The sequence below is a fragment of the Pipistrellus hanaki genome (genome assembly GCF_964339955.1).
Source record: "Pipistrellus hanaki genome assembly, chromosome: 6".
NCBI classification, from domain to species: Eukaryota; Metazoa; Chordata; class Mammalia; order Chiroptera; family Vespertilionidae; genus Pipistrellus; species Pipistrellus hanaki.
In genome coordinates this window covers 31,527,046-31,549,599 of record NC_140508.1, presented here as the reverse complement: position 1 = coordinate 31,549,599, position 22,554 = coordinate 31,527,046, and the positions used below count along the sequence as shown (strand labels likewise).

The 22,554-nt window shown below is 39.9% G+C and overlaps 1 protein-coding gene across 4 annotated transcripts in view; it reads left to right on the top strand.

Moving 5' to 3' along the window:
- PTPRA (protein tyrosine phosphatase receptor type A) overlaps window positions 1-22,554 on the top strand; it is a 108,929-nt gene that overhangs the window by 71,477 nt on the left and 14,898 nt on the right. For all 4 annotated transcript variants that reach the window (XM_084886880.1, XM_084886881.1, XM_084886879.1 and 1 more), the window contains 6 exons: window positions 3,323-3,407; window positions 5,181-5,254; window positions 5,467-5,603; window positions 16,393-16,483; window positions 18,212-18,288; window positions 21,286-21,322. In XM_084886880.1, the coding sequence (XP_084743006.1) occupies window positions 3,323-3,407; window positions 5,181-5,254; window positions 5,467-5,603; window positions 16,393-16,483; window positions 18,212-18,288; window positions 21,286-21,322 (501 nt within the window). The remainder of the gene's footprint in view (window positions 1-3,322; window positions 3,408-5,180; window positions 5,255-5,466; window positions 5,604-16,392; window positions 16,484-18,211; window positions 18,289-21,285; window positions 21,323-22,554) is intronic.

Here is a 22,554-nt window from a genome sequence, read left to right as displayed (position 1 = left end):
CATTGTTTTGAATTCTGTATCTTGTAGATTGCTTGCCTCCATTTCATTTAGTTCTTTTACTGGGCATTACGCTTTTTTTTTAAAAATAAGGCTTTTTTAGGCTTTTTTTCCCCCCTCTCCATTTTGGCTGCCTCTCTGTAGTTGTTTCTGTGTATTAGGTATATCTGCTGTGTTTCCCATTCTTGGTGTTGTGGCTTTATGTAGTTGGTGCCTTGTGGAGCTCAGTGGCACAGTCTCCCTGATCGCCTGTGCTAAGTGCTCAGGGAATGTTTCTTGTGTGGATCATGTGAGCCCTCCTTTTGTAGTTGAGTCTTGCAGTTTGCCTGTCCATGAGTGGGATTGAATCTCAGATTGGCTGACTATGAGAATCAACACCAACCACAATGTTCTATTGTCTGTATGAGGCCTGACCCCACAACATGGAATTCACACCTGCAGGGTCTGGTGCCTACCAAGAGCTCCTTTTGGGTATGCCACTTGTGGTCTGAAGCGCCTGTCACCAGGTGTGTTGGTTCTGGGGCCTCTTTGAGAAGGACTCCGGTGCAGATGAGTATCAGGGGCTGCCTGTGCCTGGCCCTCGGCTACATGTTTGGAGCTACAAAGCAATCCATGGTTTGGGTTTGTGGTTGCCTCTGCTGGGCATGGGTATGCATGAGAGAGGGCAAATTGCATACTAAGGCTGGCTTCTATGGGCACCAAGTTCAGGGACAAGTCAGCAAAAAGCCCAAGATACCCTGAGATCTGCCACCAGCTACCTGTTAGGCTAAATTACCGAGTCTCTGGTGGTAGGCAAGTTGTGTGGTAGCTTCTCAGTGAATCACAATGTAGGGGCTATTGGTGTTCCCCAGGTTGATACAAATTAAGACTTGGCACCAGAACTGGATCTGACTACTCAGCAGAAATCTCAGGGTACACAATAAGGCCAGTTGCCACCTACTAGGGGCCTGAGGATCTTTGTGGTGGGTGGGTGGGGTCACAGTGAGGCCAGCAGAATTCATCAAGCTAAAACAGACCAAGTTTTGGCTATGTGGAGGAAGGGGAGCTTGGGAGAGTGGGACTAGTGCATTTTCTTAGTCTGATGCTATATGGAGGGGAGTGCTTGACCTAGGAAAGATGGTTTCTGTTGGCAATGCAGTGAGGGAATCAGCACAGGAACCTTGGCAGCTGATCCTTTAGCCTTCTCCCCAAAGCCACACAACCCTCTGAGCTGCCTTTCTTCCACTGGAGCCCAGGGTGAGTGCCCACAAATGAGAGTTTGTGCTTTGGTCCTTTAAGAAGGTGCCTGGGTTTCTGGCACACTCCTATCTCTCCTTGGTGGACAGAATCTCCACCAACTTTCACAGCCAGATATTATATGAGCATCTCTTCCCTGCTCCGGTGCTCCAGGCTGGGGAGCCCCACATGGGGTTGGACTCCTCCCTCCTTAGAGGGAACCTTTGCACCTGAGATACCCCTCAAGATTCTCAGCCCCCACACATGGGTGTGCGACCAGCCCTTTTCCCAACTCCACCCTTCCTGCCAGGCTGCTTCAGTAAATCTTTGGTTATAAGACTTCTGTTGAGCTAGTTCAGTTCGTTATCAGGTTTATTGTTTTATAATTTAATTGTAATTTCAATTTGATCCTGAGAGGAAGTGAGTGTGCTTTCCACTTACTCTGCCACCATTTGAATTAATCATACTGTTTTCTTCATAGCACTTGTCCCTTTCTGAAATTATGTTTACTTGTTAATGAACAGTATCCCCTCACTTTTCTTTCCCCATGGTTTAGAACAGTGCTGGCATACAATTGCTGGTCTATTATATAAATTTTTTTTTTAATGAATGCTGCTAAGAGGTTGAATCAGGTGTGAATGAGAATGTTTCCATTGGATTGGGGAATATGCCATTTGTGTGTTCTTGATGAGCAGTTTATTTATTTATTTTTAAAATACATTTTTATTGGTTTCAGAGAGGAAGAGAGATATAGAAACATCAGTGATGAGAGAGAATCATTGCTTGGCTGCCTCCTGCACGGCCCCACAGGGGATCAAGCCCCCAACCCAGGCAGGTACCATGATTGGGAATTGAACAGTTGATCTCCTGCTTCATCATCAGTCTATGCTCAACCACTGAGCCACACCAGCTACGCTTGATGAACAGTTTAAATGGAGCACTGAGGTAGGAGTCAAGAACAAAATAAGCTAAGGTGTTATCCAGAGGTAAAGAATTAGAGAAAATGACTGTTTTATAAGACAACTATTGTGAGAAGTTAACCGTGAAGCATGGGGTTGTTGGTGTCTAGAGGAGAAAAAATGAGGTCAAGAAGACAAGTTTTTGAGGTAACAGCAATAGATGTGTGACAGGATTGACTTTCACATGGGAGGGACTTGTCCTCCCTTTTAGTAGGATTGAAAATGATTAAGATAGTTACAAACTCAAGACTTTGTGTAGTTGGTGGTAGGGGCTTGAGAGTAGAGGAAGATGAGCCAGCACCTGGTTAGCTGCCATAAGAAAGAAGGCTAAGTGTTGGATGGAAGGGAAGCCAGGCCCTATGAAATGGAAATCCAAGAACCTGCCTTCCAATATATCTCTAAGCCATATCTTGCTGTAGTTGGGATTCTGGCTGTGGAAAGTAGAAGAAAAGAGTACCAGCATTTTGGGTACATAGTGCTCAATCAAGGAACAGTATTCTCTATGCCAAGAAACAATCTGAGTTTATGATAGGAAAATTCTTTTATCTCCTGTCTTCCTCTATGTGAAGCCTATTAAGGCTGGGAGAGAGTATGTTGTTGACCCTCATACCTAGATTGCCATCAGGATTGGATGTATTCATGCTTTCAAATATTTATTTATGTACTAAGCTCTGTTTTAGGCTCTATAGCAATAAACAAAACAGTCTATGCCTTCAAAGAACTTTTATTCAAATGCAGGGAGACAGCTCTAGCTGGTTTTGTTCAGTGGACAGAGCATCAGCCTGCAAACTGAAGGGTCTAGGTTTGATTTTGGTCAAGGGCATATGTCCGGATTGTGGACTTGGTCCCCAGTAGGAAACAACCAGTCAGTGGTTCTCTCTCATCATTGATATTTCTCTCTCTCTCTTCCTCTCTCTTCCCCTCTGTAATCAATAAAAATATTTTTTAAATGCAGGGAGACAGAAAACAAAGGTATGATAAGCAGAGAAGGGTAACAGTATGAAGTGTTGTCTGTCTCTCTCACTCTGTCCATGCCCTGTCTCTACAGAAGCATTGAATGAGCCCTTCTTCCTGGGTATTTCCCTGAGCAATCAACCTGAGTCCTCCATTGCATACAGTGGTAATGACATGTTTTCTTTTCTCAATTTCAGATGAGACACCAATTATTGCAGTGATGGTGGCCCTGTCCTCTCTGCTAGTGATCGTCTTTATTATCATAGTTCTGTACATGTTAAGGTGAGCATGTGAGCTAATGCTTCTCCGTTCTCATGGACTCTATTTCAGTAACCCCAGGGCTCAAGCCTACACAGCTCAGAAGACAGTAGGGTAAGGATAATTAAGAAGATAGAGGGAAATGACTCAGGATAGTGCTCCTAAGATTAAAATTCTACTTAGAAATTATTTAAAAGCGCTACATAGTGTTCCTCAAAATCCAGCCCCTTCTCTTGGCTTCTACCTATCCAAGTCCAGCCCCCAACTCTACTGCAATCTGAAGTCCAGGATGGTGGTTTGGAGGTTGAGGGAAGAAGCCACAGTCTGTATTATTACTGATAGGTGTTTAAGATCTTCATATCTAGCCCTGTTGAAGCAACCCCTAAAAATCCCCTGGTCTCTATATAATAAAGCATATAAAATATTTATACCTGGGGCTTTGTCCCCAAACTCCTCTAGGACTCCTTACCTGGCATACTGAACTAAACCTGTGTGAGTTATAGGGTTCCTCTTTCTGACTTTCTTTCAAGGTCTTCCAGATAATACTACTCAAAGAGGGAACAAAAGCAAGAAAGGGGAACCCAAGGGAGAGAAGAAGGAAGTGTGTTTGTTATCTTCCTACTGCCCTGACTAATTAGGTTTAACGTTGCCCTTATCTTTGGCTTGGGCTGCTCTGTGTGCTCCTTCTGTTCTGCAGATATAAAGAGAGGGGAACGTTGGACACCCCTATAATTTGTCATGTGTATTCACTATCCTGCAGGAGATTTGAGACCAGACCTGTGCTCACCCCGTCTGAAATTCTGGTCTTTTCCCTGGTTGCACTGGGAAAATAACAGGATTTTTGTTTGATATGGATATTCTTTTTATATGTATATTTTATTGATTTTGTACAGAGAGGAAAGGAGAGGGACAGAGAGTTAGAAACATTGATCAGCTGCCCCCTGCGCGCGCGCACACACACACACACACACTGGGGATGTGCCTGAAACCAAGGTACATGCCCTTGACCGGAATCGAACCCAGGATCCTTCAGTCCGCAGGCTGATGCTCTATGCACTGAGTCAAACCAGTTAGGGCTGATATGGATATTCTTACCTACTCCCTTCCCCCTATTATATTCTACCCACTCATCCTTTTTTCACCTGGCATGATCTCCAGGGAGTTCTGGAACTGTAGCTGCACAGAGTCACACAAGCTAGAATATACTCTTGGGATACCTGGGTTGGATTCTAGTGCAGTGGTCGCCAACCAGTGGTCCGTGATCACTGGTGGTCCTGGAGGTCTGAAAGGTTGGCAGCTGCTTTTCTAGTGTGCTAAGGATGAGCAGGAGCACCATGGAATGGAGCTGCCTTAGCACGTGCAGGACCTATCTCTTAAAAGAGCCTGTTTAACCCTAGCTGGTTTGGCTCAGTAGATAGAGCTCCAGCCTTCAGACTGAAGAGTCCCAGGTTCGATTCCTGGTCAGGGCACATGCCCGGGTTGCAGGCTCAGTCATCAATCAGGAGTGTGCAGGAGGCAGCCAATCAATGATTCTTTCTCATCACATGTTTTCTCCTCTCTCTCTCTCTCTCTCTCTCTCTCTCTCTCTCTCTCTCTCTCTCTCTCTCTCTCTCTCTCTCTCCTTCTCTTTCTCTTTCTCTCCCCCTTCCTCTCTGAGGTCAGTTAAAAACATTTTTTTTAAAGATCCCACTTATTTGGTAAAGAAGATTTAGAAAGGCTAAATTGGTAATTGGAAATACAAAGCCAATGATTGGTCTCTTCTGCCTCTGTGCTTAGTTTTTCACATTTTCTCATTAGGTTTAAGAAATACAAGCAAGCTGGAAGCCATTCCAATTCCTTCCGCTTATCCAATGGCCGCACTGAGGATGTGGGTAAGGAACTCTTTAATGGCATGGGAAATCTTCATGGAAAAGAAAAATAAGAAATTAGTGATTTCCATATCCTAAAAAGAAGACAACTTGAAGAGAGCAGCTCTAGTTCTTGGAAGCTCGGCCCATGAGATAGAATCCCCAATTTACAATAGTTTCCAGAGAAGGGCTAGTCCCCAGGACATATGACTAACCTTCCCTCTTGTGCATTGCAGAACCCCAGAGCGTGCCACTTCTGGCCAGGTCCCCAAGCACCAATAGGAAGTATCCACCTCTGCCCGTAGATAAGCTGGAAGAGGAGATTAACCGGAGAATGGCCGATGACAACAAACTCTTCAGAGAAGAATTCAACGTGAGTTCTTTGCTGAGACTAGTGTGTCAGCAGAGAGGAAGGCAGACCTCAGATCTTGGGGGAGAAAACAGGTTTTTAATGGGTTAAGAGATGAGAAAATGTTTAACAAGTTCTTCTGACTCCTTTCCTAAGTAATTATGGACAGGAAATGAATAATTTGTCTTACCTCCCTTATCTATCCATCTATTCATTCATCATCACATCTGTTACTTTTTTAAATAAATACTTATTAAGCATCTAATATGCGTTAGGTTCCAGGGATTTGCCGGAGACCAAAAACAGATTTAGTTTCTACACTCAAGAAATTCACTGTCTATAAATAAGAACAAAAAAAATAAGTTCAAATAGCAATATAGGACATGAAGGACTGGCGCATAGTAGTAGGAGCCTATATTAACAGTGGCCTTTTAGAGTTTGGATTAGGGATCCCAGAGTGTCTTAAAGTAGTCAAGGAGTAGCTCAGTGTGGAAAATGAGAACCATGGCAAACTGCAGAGTAAGGCCTCATCTTGGGAATTTAGATTCATATTTTTTTTATAACTCCTTCAACAAAGCAGAACATATTTATGACTCTACCAGTCGGTGATTCTAGCCCATCAGTTCTGATCCCAGGTCAGAACTTCCTTGGACCAACTTGGGCATTGGTAAACTCTCAGTCTCCTTACACCTTTCAACTGAAGCGTGTGTGTGAGCTTTGTCTCCTAGGCTGGCACCCCTTGTAACACCAAAATGGCTACCCCACTTCAGGATACCACATGGAGATTTCACCAGGGCAAGTGGACAAAGGATGACTGTTTCTTTCTGTGTGTCTCCTTTTATCAATGAGGAAAACTTTCCCAAAAGCTCTGGAGACTTCCCTTGTCACATGCTTCTTTTTAAACCATCCATAAGCAAGGGAGAAATAGGCTTACTGCAACTGGCTGACCCCAGTTCAAATTAGAAGGATTTCTCATTCAGGACCATTCCTTAAGTCAATTATCCCACAGCAATCTACCTCCAAAATGGGCTAGCATGTCTCAGAGCCATTTGTATACTAGGCTGGATATTTTGCTTTGTCAGTCAACTGTTGAAATCATCGGGAAGTCAGAGGTGCCTATTAAAGGGAGTAGGTGTGTGGCAAATGTTCTGTACACATCACTTCCAGCTGGTGGTGGAGTTTTGCTAGATATGTCCAAATTTATGGCTTGTTAATACTTAGTTGAAGTCATTATCTATTGTCCCATGGTTAGACTTACATTCTCTACCAGAGTATACTGACAAGATCATGGTCTTGTTACCAAATCTTAAGGTTTTCTAATGTGATTCTCCTGCTCAACCTTACCTAGACACATGGCCCCATATGCCAGTTTCTCCATGGCTATGATCAGCTGGAGAGCCTTCTGTTTTCAGATCACTCGATAAATGAGTCAAAGCAGGGCATCAACATGTGATATATGCTATCTCCAAAATCCAAAATAGCCCAGCAAGCATGACTCCTCCTTTGGGATGGGGGTGGGAAGAAGCAGCAACTTGTCCTTTAGTGGATATCCTCACATGCGAAAGCCTTTGACTTTCAGAAACCTGACTGAGGTAGCAGACCACTGTATTTTATGTCTAGCATGTACATCTAAGATACATAGTATCTGCTCTTCAAGGCCTCCCAGCTTTGTCAAGGTTATGTCCTGTAAAACAGTAAGACAAAATCCTAATAAACCAGATTATTGCAAAGGTTAAAATGACTTATTACTGGGGCTGCTTCTGTCTTGAGAAAGGGAAGTTGTTTCATGTAGTCATTGTGTACCATAAAGGGGTAAAAACGTGCACTTGCCTCATTGATAGTGATATTCCAGGTACCAGGGGTTAAGTTAATCTATAAGAAGGAGAGTACATCTGGAAAAGCAACTGCAAATCTGTGGCTCCACATGTTTCATTGTTATAATCTACTGACATCTTAAAAACGTAGTCTTTTGTGTTAGTGTAGTTGGTAGCTTGCATGGAGGGTAATAGGAAGCATCAGACTAGCTAATGCTAGTAGTTATTGAGCATTCACTTTATGCCATCACTAAACTTAGACATATAAATGGATTATCTCATCATTATCCTGCAACTTTTAAGTCTTCTATAGCACTTAGGATTTCTGTGACTCACCTAGGGTCTTAACATTTGGTAGAGATTGCTGCTCCAGCAATTTGCGTTTGCTCTTGCTACTGTAGTAGTCCTTATCCAAACATCCAATCTAGTGGAGGTATTTTGCTGCTTGCTATAGATATCTATCTATTCTAACCATACTTTGGAAAAATACTTTGTTCCTAATGTGAGGCCAGTTCAGGCCAAAACTCCTTCCATCAGCTGGCCTGCAAAAGCTCCATTCTAGCTGGCATAAAATAATGACATTCTGGGTTCTCAGGAATTAGTTCAAGGCCAGACCCCAAATGGTGATTCCCCTTTACTTAGTGAAGTTACCATGGCAAATGGCTGCAGAATCTTAGGGGGAAATGAAGATGACGGTTCATGGTGTATGCATGTTGATGTGGTAGAAGCCAGTCCCTTCTACCAGCATCTCACTGTGGTAAAGACAGCCAGGAAAGCACTTCTGAGCGAAGTGTACACTCTCTAGCAAGGCACTTGTGGATCCCATCAAGGACATGGTGAAAGTATCAGTAAAAAGATTGAGCCTGTTGGATCCCATGTAACACTGACCTCTACTTTGTGCCAAGGATTTCCTGACTTTTCATTGTTACCTAACTGAATCCAATTCAGCCCAGGTTTCCACTGGCCAACCTAGCCCACCTTTAGAATCCTGGCCAGTTTTCTGAGCTGTTATACTAACTCAGAAGTTTAGTTAACCATACCATAATTACAAATTGACCTTATACAAAAATTAAGCCCTCCTTTCCTTTTTTGGAGGTATTTGATGATCTAACTCAATTAATTACTTCAGTTTCTTCTATTAGCTCCTTGCTTTTCTATCTTATGTATTTTATCCTCTAGGTCGTGTTATATCCTTGAGCAGTGAGAGGTAGGTTACAGAGAACTTTTCATCATGAAAACAAGATACAGTAGAGAGATTTTTAGAAGTTTGTCTTCGCCAACTCCTCTGTTGCCTTTCAGCATTATTTCAATTGTCTCACCAAGGCCCTGTTTTGCACACAAGCAACCCAGAAAAGATGTGAATTCCATTGTCATTAATATTTAGCAACCATCAAAATTCTGAAATGTTATCCTTTGGTTCAGCAAAAAACATAGCACGGTCATAGAAAGGCCCTGAGCCTTGCCTGTTTGTGGAGGTGAGCATTTGATATTGGAGCTGGGCTGCTTCTTATTTTGTTACACGATATTGTCAGAAGTAATTCTACTCAGTGTCAACATTTCTTATCTACTTTTAATTGGGATTCTCCCACCCCTTTACCAACAGCTGAAACACATTCTAGGTGATTCAAGCAATAACTGAAGTTCCTTTCTCTTTATCTGAACACAAGAATCAGATTTACATCACCCACATTTCCCCCATCAGTTTCTCAACTACAACCCACTCACTGACATTAACTGCTAAGTCAGTTAAGGTCCTTTATTTAAAAACCAGAGAAGTCAATACAACTACATGAAGCAAAACAACAAAACTGTCAGTTGGGGAAACATTGGAGAAGTTGACAGAACCAGAAGATGAGGTAGACTATCAGCCCTTGAGCAGAACAGGCCTTGTTCTGCCGGCTCTAGGGTCCTTTCAAGAAGCCTCTGCTGCTTTCAAAGTCCTGGCAAAGAGAATCTGGTTGGCACAGGGTGGGGCAAGTGTGACTGTGCTTGCATCAGTCAGCCTTATCAGGAAAGAGGCTGATGATAACACTTAGCACAAACACACCAATTTGTGTCTACTATCATAGAATAGTATTTTTATGATTATGGAGTAAGGAGGACCTTTCTAAGCAAAACACAGGATTCAGCCCCAAATAGAATAAATTGAAATATATTTAAAATGTTAAATGTCTCTATGAAAAATGTCTCCCTAAAAAGTGGCCAACTGGGAGAAGCTATATGCCACTGGTAAACAGAATATTCCATAATAAAGAGCTTCTACAAACTTGTGAGGAAACAGTAAACATTGCTATTGCAAAATTGGCAATTCACAGAAAAATAAAAGGTTTATAAACATGAAAAAAAGCTGAACTATAGCTAGTCATCAGGGAAGGCAAGATTAAAACTAACCATTATTTTGAGCCTGTCAGATATGAAAAATTTAAAAGACTGATAACATATACTGTCATTGACAGGTAAAAAGAGTTCAAATTGGTATAGCATTGGAAGGATGATTTAACAGTATCAAGCAAATTTTAAATATCTGCACTATCTGACCTAACTTCTGAGACTCTAGTAGAAAACCAAATATGTATTTGTATGTGGATGTTCATTACAGCATTATTTCTAATAGTAAAGAAAATAAAAAGTAGATATCTATCAAATAGCAGAATGGCTAAATGAGTTCTTATGTCCATTATGAAATTCTGTATTGTTATTAAAATAAATGTGTTGGCACAGGAAGATCTAAGTTGTACTGTTAATATAGAAAACACATTACAGACATGGTATAATACCCCTTTAAAAATGTATGAGTGTATTAATGCATTTTTTTTTAAAATCTGGAAGAATAATACTGTGAACTGTGAGCAATGGGTTACTTATAAGGGAAAATAGAATATAGGAGAGACATGATAGGGAATTTCCTCTTCTGAATTTATTTGACTGACTTTTACAACAAGTATATTCTTTTTATAACGTCTTTTTAAAGCAGAGGTTTAAAAAAACATATATGGTAAATAAAGCTAATGGAACTTAGATTTAGGGTAGATATACTGCATGTAGAATAGAGTTGATGTCCCTAGCCTGAACTATGCCAGGAGTCTTGTGGTCAGGGCTCTGTGAAAAGGAATGGGAAGTTGTTTTGGAGAAAAAAAAATGTGCCAATGGGGGTGAACAGCTGAAGGAACAATAAGCATAGGTAGGACACAACAGTTGTTTTCAGATATTTGCCAGGCTTTTTAAAACGAGAGTGTAGCCTCTTGATGAAACCCTACCATGTTTGAAAGTTCCATGAGATTGTGTTTGTCCTAGAATTATAAGCTGCGACTTTATTTGTCTTAGAAGGAAGCACTGAATTTGTTTAAAAGAAACATTTTGAAAAATCACTTATTGAGGTCCCTAACACATGTTCAAGTTTGAAACACACACACACACACACACACACACACACACACACACACAGGAAAATTTGGTTAGCTCCTGAGAGGGAGGGGATAAGGAGCGAGAAGAGAAGGAATGAGGTGGAGCTAGTGAGATGGTTAAAATCTGTGCATTACAAGATGTGACACCCCATTGTTTAGGATCCTACATCTTTAAGAGCTTAATTCTTGGATTTCCAGATGAAAAGGCTTGTGTGTGTAATCTGGTGACAGGACTGTGTGACATTGGAGTGAGGTAGAAGCAAAGTAGCATCTACATTGATAAGTTGTCTCTAAACAAATTAATTGGAGCCAAAGGCTAATAGGAAATTAGCAGGTGCTGTGTCAAGGGCTTTGAATTTAGCATTCTAGGGAATTGGGGTTTCAGAGTTTCCAAGGGGCAGAGAAGGTGCCAGCTACATCTGAGTTTTACACTAGTCAGTAGAAGGGAAATGCAAAAGAAATTGTGTATCTGGGTATTGGGTCCTTCCAAATAAACTCTTTTAGGATGAGATAAACTACCTTGGCAGGTGTTGATTCCCCATTACAACAGTATATTCAGGCACTGGTAGCTATTAGGTGAGAGTATTTAAAAGGGAATTCAAACATAAAAGTGAATGAATGAGATTCAAAACAGTATTTGAGATCTTAGCATTGTGAAACAGGAAAAGAAATGAAAGGTATTAAAGATTGGAAAGAAAGAAACAGAATAGGCATTTTTCACAGAATAGAATAGTGTCCTCAAAGAAATGCAAAGTCTCATCAGATAAATTATCAGGATTGGTAAGTTATTTTAGTAAGATTGATAGAGATAAAAACAGCATTAAAAATGTATGCATTTCTTTGCATAAGCCATGGTCAGAATCTAATAGTAATTTTTAAAAGATGGCCATTTAATGTAGCATTTAAAATGTAAAGTACCTAAGAATAAATTTAACTATATTTACAAAATCTTTAGAGAAAGTATTTAAATGTTTGAAGACATTAAAGAAACAGCCTAAATTAAAGGCTCAGTATTGTAAAGATGTCAATTCTCCCCAAACTGATATGTAGATTCAATGCAATTCCAATAAAAATCCCAACAGGTTTTTTGTGGAACTTGACAAGCTGATTCTAAAATTTATATGGAGGAGAAAAGATTCAAGAATAGTCAAGACATTCCCGAAGAAGAAGAACAAGGTGAGGAGATCTGCCTTACCAGATATAAAGAGTTATAAAATCTAGTAATTAAGACAATTATGTATTGGCACTGGGATAGACGGATTGATCAATGGAATAGAGAGCCCCAAAGCAGATTTATGTGTAAAGAGAAGCCTACTCAATGCAGAAATGCAGTTGTAGTTTTGTTGGATAAAAAGATGGTCTTTACAATAAATAATGCTGGGACAATTGGGTAATTCTATGGGGAAAATTGAAAATTAATTCTTATCTCATACCAGAAACAAAAATCAGTCCCAGTTAGTATGCACACTGAAATCTAAAAGATAAAATGATGAAACATGAATGAATGTAGGAAAATATAATCTCACAGTAGGAAAGGATTCTTAAGACTTAAAATGTTGATAAAGGGAAAGATTAACCAATTTGACCACATTATGATGTAAAATTTTTGTACATAAATAGGTACCATAAAAAAATGAAAGGACAGGCCATAAACTTGGCAAAAAAAAAAATCTGTAACACTTATAACTGATGAAGAGTGAGTATCCAGAATATATAAACAACTTCTGCAAGAAAACAAACAAGCAATCCAGGAGAAAAATAGGGGAAATATTTGCTGGTAGTTCACAGAAGAAGTAACCCTGTTGACCAGTCATCTATGGAAAAATGGTCAACGTCATTAATAAATCAGGAGAATTATAAATTTACGACCTTTGATACATTTAAAGACTGATGATAGCAAATGTTGATGAGGAATAACAACTAGGAATACTTTTCATTGCTGATGGGAGTGTAAATTGTTACAACTACTTTGAAAAACAATTTGGCCTTATCAGGTAAAGTTATAGATACTCATACCTAAAACTCTTGCACATGTGCATGAGGAAACATACCAATTTGTGTTTGAAGTAGGATTGTTCATTGTGAACAACCCCAGTATTCATCAGTAGTAGAATGGACAATAAATGTTGGTATGGACCCAAAATGGAACACTGCAAAATAAAATGAATGAATTTGGCTACATGGAACAACCTAGATGAATCTTCAAAACTTAACATTGGACAAAATAAAAACAAGTTATTACCGATTATGATTCAGGGTTTTTTTGTTTTTTGTTTTTTTAAATATATTTTATTGATTTCTTACAGAGGAAGGTAGAGGGATAGAGAGTTAGAAACATCGATGAGAGAGAGTCATCGATCAGCTGCCTCTTGCACCACCCCTACTGGGGATGTGCCCGCAACCAAGGTACATGCCCTTGACCGGAATCGAACTTGGGACCTTTCAGTCCGCAGGCAGACGCTCTGTCCACTGAGCCAAACCGGTCTCGGCTATGATTCAGTTTTTATATATTTTTTTTTAAAAATAGACTACATAATAAAAAAACACATTGTTTAAGGATACAAGATATATAGGATACAAAATAAATTAAAGCAAGGTAATGAAAAAACACAATATTTTCAAGCTTATTTGTGAGAAGAAGGAGTATATGATGAGGGGAAGACCAAAAGAAAACTTCTAAGTTAAATTGTGTGATGGATATATTTGTATTTTTAGAAATATAAAAATTGAAAAACAATGTTTTAAAAAACAACATGTTTTTTAAAAATGGCTTAATCTTGCTTCCAGTGAAGGCTTACATAAGGGATGAAATGGTCTTTGATGCCACCTAGTGTTCTAAGAGATTTTAACATCTAAAGCTTTCTGGTTAGCTGACTCTGTGGGCTAGGTTTTTCAGGGCAGAAATGAAAAGCAGAAAGATTCTCCTTGCTTTCATCCCTGACAGGCTCTTCAGCCTGACCCTTTGCATCTAGCACCATGTTCTCTAGAACAGGCCCTTTTCTCTTGTCAAACAATAGCTCCTGTTTCTTCCTCACTTTATTTTAGGAACCTTACTTAGCATGGCTGGAGACCTAGTTTTTATTCATCGTGACCTGAGGAGCTAGGGATGCTGATAGGACTGTGGTCATGGTTATTATTACTGACCCTGGGGACTATTTTCAAATCCTGCTTTCTACCTTTGTTCTACATCATTTAAGACAAGTGTACAGGGAAAGTAATGCCTCTGAATTAGTTTTGGGGCTTTAAAAACTTGTATCTTATCCTGCTCTGACCATGGTGGAAACATGGAAATCTAGCCTTTGTGAATTGGGAAATTTCAGTCTTAAGTAGGGTCTCTGTTCATGTGTAGGAGCCCTGCTCAGGATACTCTTCCCCCCGCCCCCCGCCTTAGGTATTAGCAGCACTGGGTCTAAAGAAATTTCTTCTCAATAAAATAACATGTAGAACCTCTAGGAGTTTAACTCTGAACGGAAAATGGTAAGTGAAGGCAGATGGACTATAAGATTCTGACTCCCTTTATCTTAGGATCTTTTAATTTCTCTTTATTACTGTCTTTAATGATTCCCAAGAAACATGTTTGTTCCCTTCTTAGAGATCTTGCTTTCATCTGGTAAAATTAGTTCCTTTTAGTCTGTCATTTCCTTTATTTAATTATATATATTTTTTTATTATCAAAATTAGAAACCAAAAAGTCATCCTTTATTCCTGTCCCTTTCTATCCAATCTACATTCCTTTTATTCCATCTCTCAATCTAGTAACTCTATCTCCAGAATATATCTCAAATGCATCTATTTCCTTGTACCATCACCTTTCCATGTTTCTATTCTTGTTTGCCACTCCATTTTCCATGTATCAGCTAAAGTAATTCTTTAACATGTATATTGACTGATTGCATATTTAAAAACTTAAATGGTTTCCTCATCCACTTAAAATTCAAGCTCCCTATTGAAGGGCCTATGTGGAAATGTGTGAATTAGCCTTACCAAGCTCATCTCCCACTTCCTCTCACCATCCCCACCAATCACACTTTCTATGTAATAGGTTCACTGACCTTTTAGTTCTTCCCACAAGCCACACCTTCTCCTCTCTCTCCAGTCACCACAGATGCTGATCACTGTGCCTAGAGTACTGTTTTCCACAATCATCCTTCCTCTAAGTTTGGGTGTTCTTTCTCTAATAATGTCTTGTTCTTTCATTGCATATATTGTGATGCATTATTTTATATTTAATGTCGTCTTTCACACACAAGTTTGTATTGTCTATGAGAGCAAGAACTGTATATGTGATTGATTCAACACTGTTTGCTCTGTATCTAGCCCAGTATCTGAGAGGTATACAACATATATTTGTTAGAATAAGTGAAAAATAACACATGAACCATAATTTACTTAACTCTTTCCCTACTTCTGAATATTAAAGCTGTTTTCAGTTTTGAGTCATTCTAAACAATGATGAAGTAAATAATTTGAACATAGAGATTTGTATTTCTTTAGGCTAGATTCTCAGAAGTGGAGTTGCTAGATCAAAGAGTATGAATATTTTTAATTTTATTTTTAAAGCTTATAAAACATATTTCCAAATCACATATTAGAAAGGTTTCTAGGTTGGAATTTTTAACTGTTTTCTTTTTTGCTTTCTTAGGTTTGAATATATGGGACACACCAAAAGAAAACAGTTCAAATAATAAGGCTTAGCTTCCCACTCCTTTTATTTATTTGTTTGTTTGTTTGTTTGTTTTTTACATTTTTTAAATTAAATTATTATCTGTGTAAGGGCTTAGCTTCCCGCTCCTTTTAAAAATTAATTTATTAAATGCTTATTCTAACCCTGACAGATTATTTTATTTATTCCTTATGTGTAAGATATTAGTATCCCAATTTTACAGATGAGGGAATTTGAGTTTGAAAGTTTAACTGTTTTGCTCAAGTTCAGACAATCCAGACTATCTCGTGTCAAACCACTTATGCTTATCCATATACCTACCTAATACACATGTCCTTCAAAATTGCTGCATAGTCACTGCCACCTCACCAGATCCTCTGCTTCCTAACTGCTGAATCCCTCCGAATGCCTGCCCTCCCACCCACCTGCCTATCCTTGTTTCCTTGCTACCTGATACTAGAGGCTGGGTTGCCATGCCCCTTTGTCAGGGCCGTAGAGAGGACCTAACTCAGCTAACCGTCCAGGCACTCCTGTGTGGTTCATTCTGAGATGCATCTTATCTTTGCATTGTGTAACCATGAGGGTAAATGGCTCATCCCTTTATGTCTCCACTCCAATTAACAGGGTGGTCCAATTTAACCCAGCATTGTAATAGGCCCCTAACCACATAGTAACCATATAAAGAGCATGCTGCATAATAACAGGAAGGGCATTCTGCTCCTGGGGATTCTTGGTGGTAAACTCTTAAAAAATTTGCAGGGTCTTAAGAAAAAGGAGCACTCTCTGTTTTAGGCTGCAAGTGTTCCCTTGGGCCCATCATTTTCCTTCAAGGAAAGGTAGAACTTGCTGCCAGGTGGAGAGTTGGTGTAGCAGTCTGCATGTTTGGTGTTTATCCCTGTTAGTAACTCCTCTAATTTCTCTTAACCTTTCAGGCTCTCCCTGCTTGTCCTATCCAGGCCACCTGTGAAGCTGCCTCCAAGGAGGAAAATAAGGAAAAAAATCGATATGTAAACATCTTGCCTTGTGAGTGTTTGTAGGGTTTCTAGGAATGTAATCTGAAACTGCATCTCTAGCCAGTTTTTCTGAGCCTGGAAAGAATTTTGTGATTGATCATAGGGAGATTGGTAAAGAGAGTAAGGTCAGGTCTTCTGTCAAGCTAAAATTGCCTTTATGGCTCCCAATGCGACCCCAGTACTTACAAAGTCAATAGGGGTGCTTAATTAGCGTGTGTGGGGTTTTTTGTTTTGTTTTGTTGTGTGTGTGTGTGTGTGTGTGTGTGTGTGTGTGGCCTAAAGTTTCTAGGAGGTTAGAGAGAGCAGTTTCACTAGGACCAGAAAGGAAGTGGTTTGTTTACGGGTGGTTGTTTTTTTGTAGTGCTCATTGCAAAGAAATTATGAAACAGAGTTCTCTTTATAAACCTTCCCAGAGTTAGTCATTACTAATCAGTTGACCTATATAGCCTAATAGACATTTTTCTAGACCAGGGATCTCCAGAATGTGGGATATACATAATCCAGTGGGATAAGAGAGCAAAATATTTGAACTTTGCCTTGTTTTTATAATGACTTTTTTTGTGTATAAATTATATAATTTATTCTTTAAAGATCTTCTGGTATATTTTTGGGTGCATAACATATTAGAGATCACTATATATTTATATACTAGTATACTGTATTTATATCTTCCTATTTGTATATGAATATATGTATGTATTTATATATTTAATGTAATTGATACATACATTGTTCAGGAACCCCCCCCCCTTTTTTTTTTATCCTCACCCAAGGATATATTTTTTATTGATTTCTAGAAAAAGTGGGAGAAGGCTCTAGCCGGTTTAGCTCAGTGGATGGAGCATCAACCTGAGGACTCAAGGGTCCCAGGTTTGATTTCGGTCAAGTACCTTAGTTGCGGGCTCATCCCTAGTGGGGGGCGTGCAGGAGGCAGCTGATCATTGCTTCTCTCTCATCAATGTTTCTAACTCTACTTCCTCTTTTCCTCTCTGTGAAAAATCAATAAAATATATATATTTTTTAAAAGAAAGTGGGAGAAGCATCAATGTGAGAGAGACACATCAATTGGTTGCCCCCTCGCCCCGCCCTGCCCTTACCAGGGCTGGAGAACCTGCAACTGAGGTACTTGCCCTTGACCAGGAATCAAACCTGAGACCTTTGGTCCTTGGGTCAACACTGACCACTGAGCCAAATTAGCCAGGGCAGACCTTTTTTTCTTTTAAAAATATTGTCAATTCTTCTGTTGAGAAACAAAAGTACTCACTTTCCTCTTTATCAACTGCTTACTCTTCCATATTTTTTTTTTTCATTTAAGAATAGTTTGTTGATTTTTAGAGAGAGAAGGAGAGAAAGGAACATCAGTGTGAGAGCAAAACATTGATCAGCTGCCTCTTGCATGCCCTCTACCAGGGATCAAGTCTGAAACCCAGGCATGTGCCCTGACCAGAATCAAACTGGCAACCTTTCAGTGCACAGGACAATCCCCAACCAACAGCCAGACCGGCCAGATCTGTGGACATATCTTAATTTATTTAACTAGTCCCCTAATGATGATTGAGATATGTCCAAATATTGGCTGTTATTAGTTGCTTCAGTGACATCTTTATACATATGTGTCTCTGTACACACAGGCACAAATGTCTTATCTGGCCTGGTTGTGTCAGGACCAGTGAGAAATAAGATTGGATTTAACTATTTTAATATTGACTAAATATTTAAAGATTATTTTTCCCCCTAGATGATCACTCTAGAGTCCATCTGACACCAGTTGAAGGAGTTCCAGATTCCGATTACATCAATGCTTCATTCATCAATGTAAGTAACTCAAGCTTTCTCATCATTTCCTTGAACTGAGTCCTTCCCAGCTTCATGTTAAGAGTATTTGTCATTTCAAGTTTTCCCTGAGGAATCTAATTTTTTAAGTGACTGAAAACAAAGTTGTTGTTTTTTTTTTAATTTTCATATATTTTTATTGATTTTAGAGGGAGAGAGAGAAATATCAATGATGAGAGAGAATAATTGATCAGCTGCCTCCTGCACACCCCCACTGGGGATTGAGCCCATAACTTGGGCATGTGCCCTGACCAGGAGTCGAACTGTGACTTCCTGGTTCATAGGTCGATGCACAAGCACTGAGCCACACCAGCTGGGCAAAAGGGGGTTATTATAAGATACTGGGCCAAGACCGGTTTGGCTCAATGGATAGAGCGTCGGCTTGGGGACTGAAGGGACCCGGGTTCGATTCCGGTCAAGGGCATGTACCTTGGTTGCGGGCATATCCCCAGTAGGGGGTGTGCAAGAGGCAACTGATGGATGACTCTCATCGATGTTTCTAACTCTCTATCTCTCTCACTTCCTCTCTGTACAAAATCAATAAAATATATTTAAAAAAAAATAATAATAAGATACTGGATAGCTTACAAAATCTATGGGCAAGCCAATGAAACAAGCTAAGGTGCTGCTCAGTGAGGAATAGAGCATTCCTAGAGATACCCAACTACCCCTGTGACTCTCATAGTGAAAGTTCTGCAGAAGACGTGGATGCTTCTGCTGCCATGCTTGCCCAAAGACCAAATCTTGCTAGCACAATCACTCTCTCACATCACTCACTTCTACCCCAGGTCTTATGTGGGAGCATCTGCTAGGTTGGTGCCAAACTGAGCTGCAAGGAACGAATCTAGGGAACTTAGCTTTTAGTGTCTTGGCCTCTGTAGTAAGAAAGTCAAGATAGCTGAAACCGGTTTGGCTCAGTGGTAGAGCGTCGGTCTGCGGACTGAAAGGTCCCGGGTTCGATTCCCGTCAAGGGCATGTACCTTGGTTGCGGGCACATCCCCGGTAGGGGGTGTGCAAGAGGCAACTGGTCGATGTTTCTCTCTCATCTACGTTTCTAGCTCTCTATCTCTCTCCCTTCCTCTCTGTAAAAAATCAATAAAATATATTTTAAAAAAAAAAAAAAGAAAGAAAGTCAAGATAGCAGTGAGTGAGAATGAGTAAGCCACCGTATAGTATCTGCAAATTTTCAGTACAGCTAAGGGTTTTAATTCATTCTCTGGGCAATGGGGTAATATCGAAGATATTAAAGATAAGTGATGTGGCCACATTTATATTGGTCAGTCAGGTTACTGTATGCAACATGGATTTAGGAGGGCCAACTATAATAGAAGCTGTTACAGTAGTTGTTACAGATGATGAGGGCCTGTAGGAAGGTTGAAGAGGAAGCAACAAAATAAAAGCTACTTTGTAGGTAGGCTTAACAGGATTTGGTGATTGATTGTATATTTGCAAGAGTAGAGCTTATAGAGAATAGAGTGATCCATGTGGATGTATCGGCACAGAGTTGGTAATATTCACCTGAAGTTCAGAGGAGATATTCCAAAGCTATGGTCTTGCAAGTTACTTAGAAGGAGAAGATTGGGCCCTGAGGCCCACCAGCCTCTGCCATACACATTGAGCAAGAGACACTCATGAATAAGATAAAAGGAGACTGGGAGAGAAGAGCATCTCAGAGGCAAAAAGTAAAGCATGGAGGAAATGTTTAGTGGTCAGCAGGGTTAGGTGCAAATGAGAGATGTAGTGAGAAAGAGGGAGCAAATGTGCCTTGGACCTGGAGTATAGGGGTAGACAGTGTCCTTTGAAGCAAATCAAGGCCATTTGTTATAAGCTGCCAGTTACCTACCAAATCCTTTTTCTCTCCCATTTAATTGAGGTATATTTTATAAAATTTACCAAGTCATGCTACCATCACCCTAATTGTTTAAGAACAATTTTAACAACTTCATTATATAAATCATATGCTATAATTTTTACCCATTTGAAGTATATAATTTAGTGGTTTTTAGTATATTCACAGATATATGCAGCCATCAGTCAATTTTACAACCTTTTTATTACCTCCAAAAAGGAGCCCTGTACCCTTTTAGTTATTGCTTCTTAGTTTTAGAACATTTTGATTACCTCAATAAAACTTCTTGTCCAGATACAGTTAATCCCATTCCCACCCCTGGCAATCACTTCCCAATCCTTTTTGCAGAGAGCCAAGATCACAGATGGATCTTGAAAGGAAAGGTAGCAACAGCCAGTGGAGATTAGAACCTGTGGTTTGGAAACACAAAGGTCTGAAAGCAAACTTGACATTGGTCACAGGGGGAGACAAAGCAGGCAGTGGCATAGTTGGCAGATGGGCTTCCAGCCTGAAGTCTTAGAAGGAACCAGTCTCCTCACTCACCTTTAGATGTCTAAGAGTGTGTAAGGTCTTTAGAAGTTACTATCAGTTGTCAGTTTCTCAGAGGCTCCTTAGCTATATCCCAGCGCTCCTCTGCTTCTCTCATTGCCTGTAGCGGAGAACCCAGAACACTGGGAGCTGACCTGCTATACCCACAGGTTATCCCCAGAAGTCTTTGTACCAGGGTAAAGCATCATTAAGAAAATAACCATTTTCCTTCCAAGTATGAGCCCAGCTTCATCCCTGGAACCATCACATATGCTTCTGCCTTGGAGAGTTTTTATCCATTAACGTTAAGACCCAGATTGTAAGGCTCTGAGAACACGTCAGAAATAGGGTCTAGCCTGGGATTTGGGATTTGGATATTCTTCATTAATAATTTATTTGGAGAAGACTACCTAGATCATGTAATCTTTTATTCCTGCTCTCCAAAGCTAATCCTTGGAAGTTTCTAGAATGGAAATTCTTGTTAATTGCCTGGACCTTTTCACAGAGAGGACTTGTTAACTTGTTGGGAGTCTGGAGAATATTATTTCCAACCCATTTTTGGTTTTAACTTTCTTTTTTTCCCCACTCTCCTTTCCCCTCAGGGTTACCAAGAGAAGAACAAATTCATTGCTGCACAAGGTAAAGTAATTTTTTTTTTAAAATATTCCAGGTAGGAAAGGGGGTGGGAGGGAGGAAGGGAGGGAGGGAGACATTAGTGATGAGAGAGAATCAATTTATCAGCTGCCTCCTGCCTACTCCCTAGTGGGAATAGAACCTGTAACCTGGGCATGTGCGCTGACCAGGAATTGAGCTCTGACTTCCTGGTCTATAGGTCAATGCTCAACCACGGAGCCACTATAGCCGGTCAAGTAATGATAATTTTTTACTCAGGCTTATCCTTGAGCTCATAGAGTTTGGGTTATTTCTTCCAAATGCTAAGTAGATTAAACTGAATGCAGATGCCTTTCTATAATGATTACTATCTGAAAATAATGCAATCTACCTTGCAAGTTTATAACTAAAGGTCTTGAACTTGATGACTTAGTATCCAGGGGTCATTTAAAAGAAGTCCTTTTGTAAGTGTGCATAACAAGACTGGAGAAGAGAAACACCAATCAGAAAGGATATATGCACCCCTGTGTTCATAGCAGCACAATTTACAATAGCTAAGATTTGGAAACAGCGTAAATGTTCATTAGCAGATGAGTGGGTTAGAACATTGTGGTATAACTATACAATGGAATATTACACTGCTGTAAAAAAGAAGGAATTCTTACCATTTGCAACAGCATGAATGGAACTAGAGAACATTATGCTAAGTGAAATAAGCCAGTCAGTGAAAGATAAGTACCACATGATCTCACTCATATGTGGAATATAAAGAACATTATAAACTGTTGAACAATAATAGAAGCAAAGAAGCATCGAACAGACGGTCAAATTACAGCAGGAAGGCAGGAGAAGGTGGGGAGGGGGGCTTAAGAGATCAACTGATTTCATAAAACTCTGAGGAGGAAGGGTATGTATGGGAGGGGGGGGCAATGTTAAAATATGTACACAGATAATAATTTAATAAAAAATAAAAAAAAGAGATCAACTGATTTGTATTCATGCATATAAGCACAACCAATAGACACAGGACACTGGCGGGGGGTGGTGGGATGGTGAGGGCAAGTGCCAGGGGGTAGGGGAGGCTGGGCTGAGGTCAGTGGGGGGAAAAAGGGAGACATATGTACTATTATTTGTAATACCTTAAACAATAAAATAAAAAATAAATACAGAAGAAGAAGAAAATACTGGCAAAGGCTATACACTTATGGCGTGATCCTTTGGGAACATGAGGTTCTAGTTAGGCTGCTCAGAATTTGAAT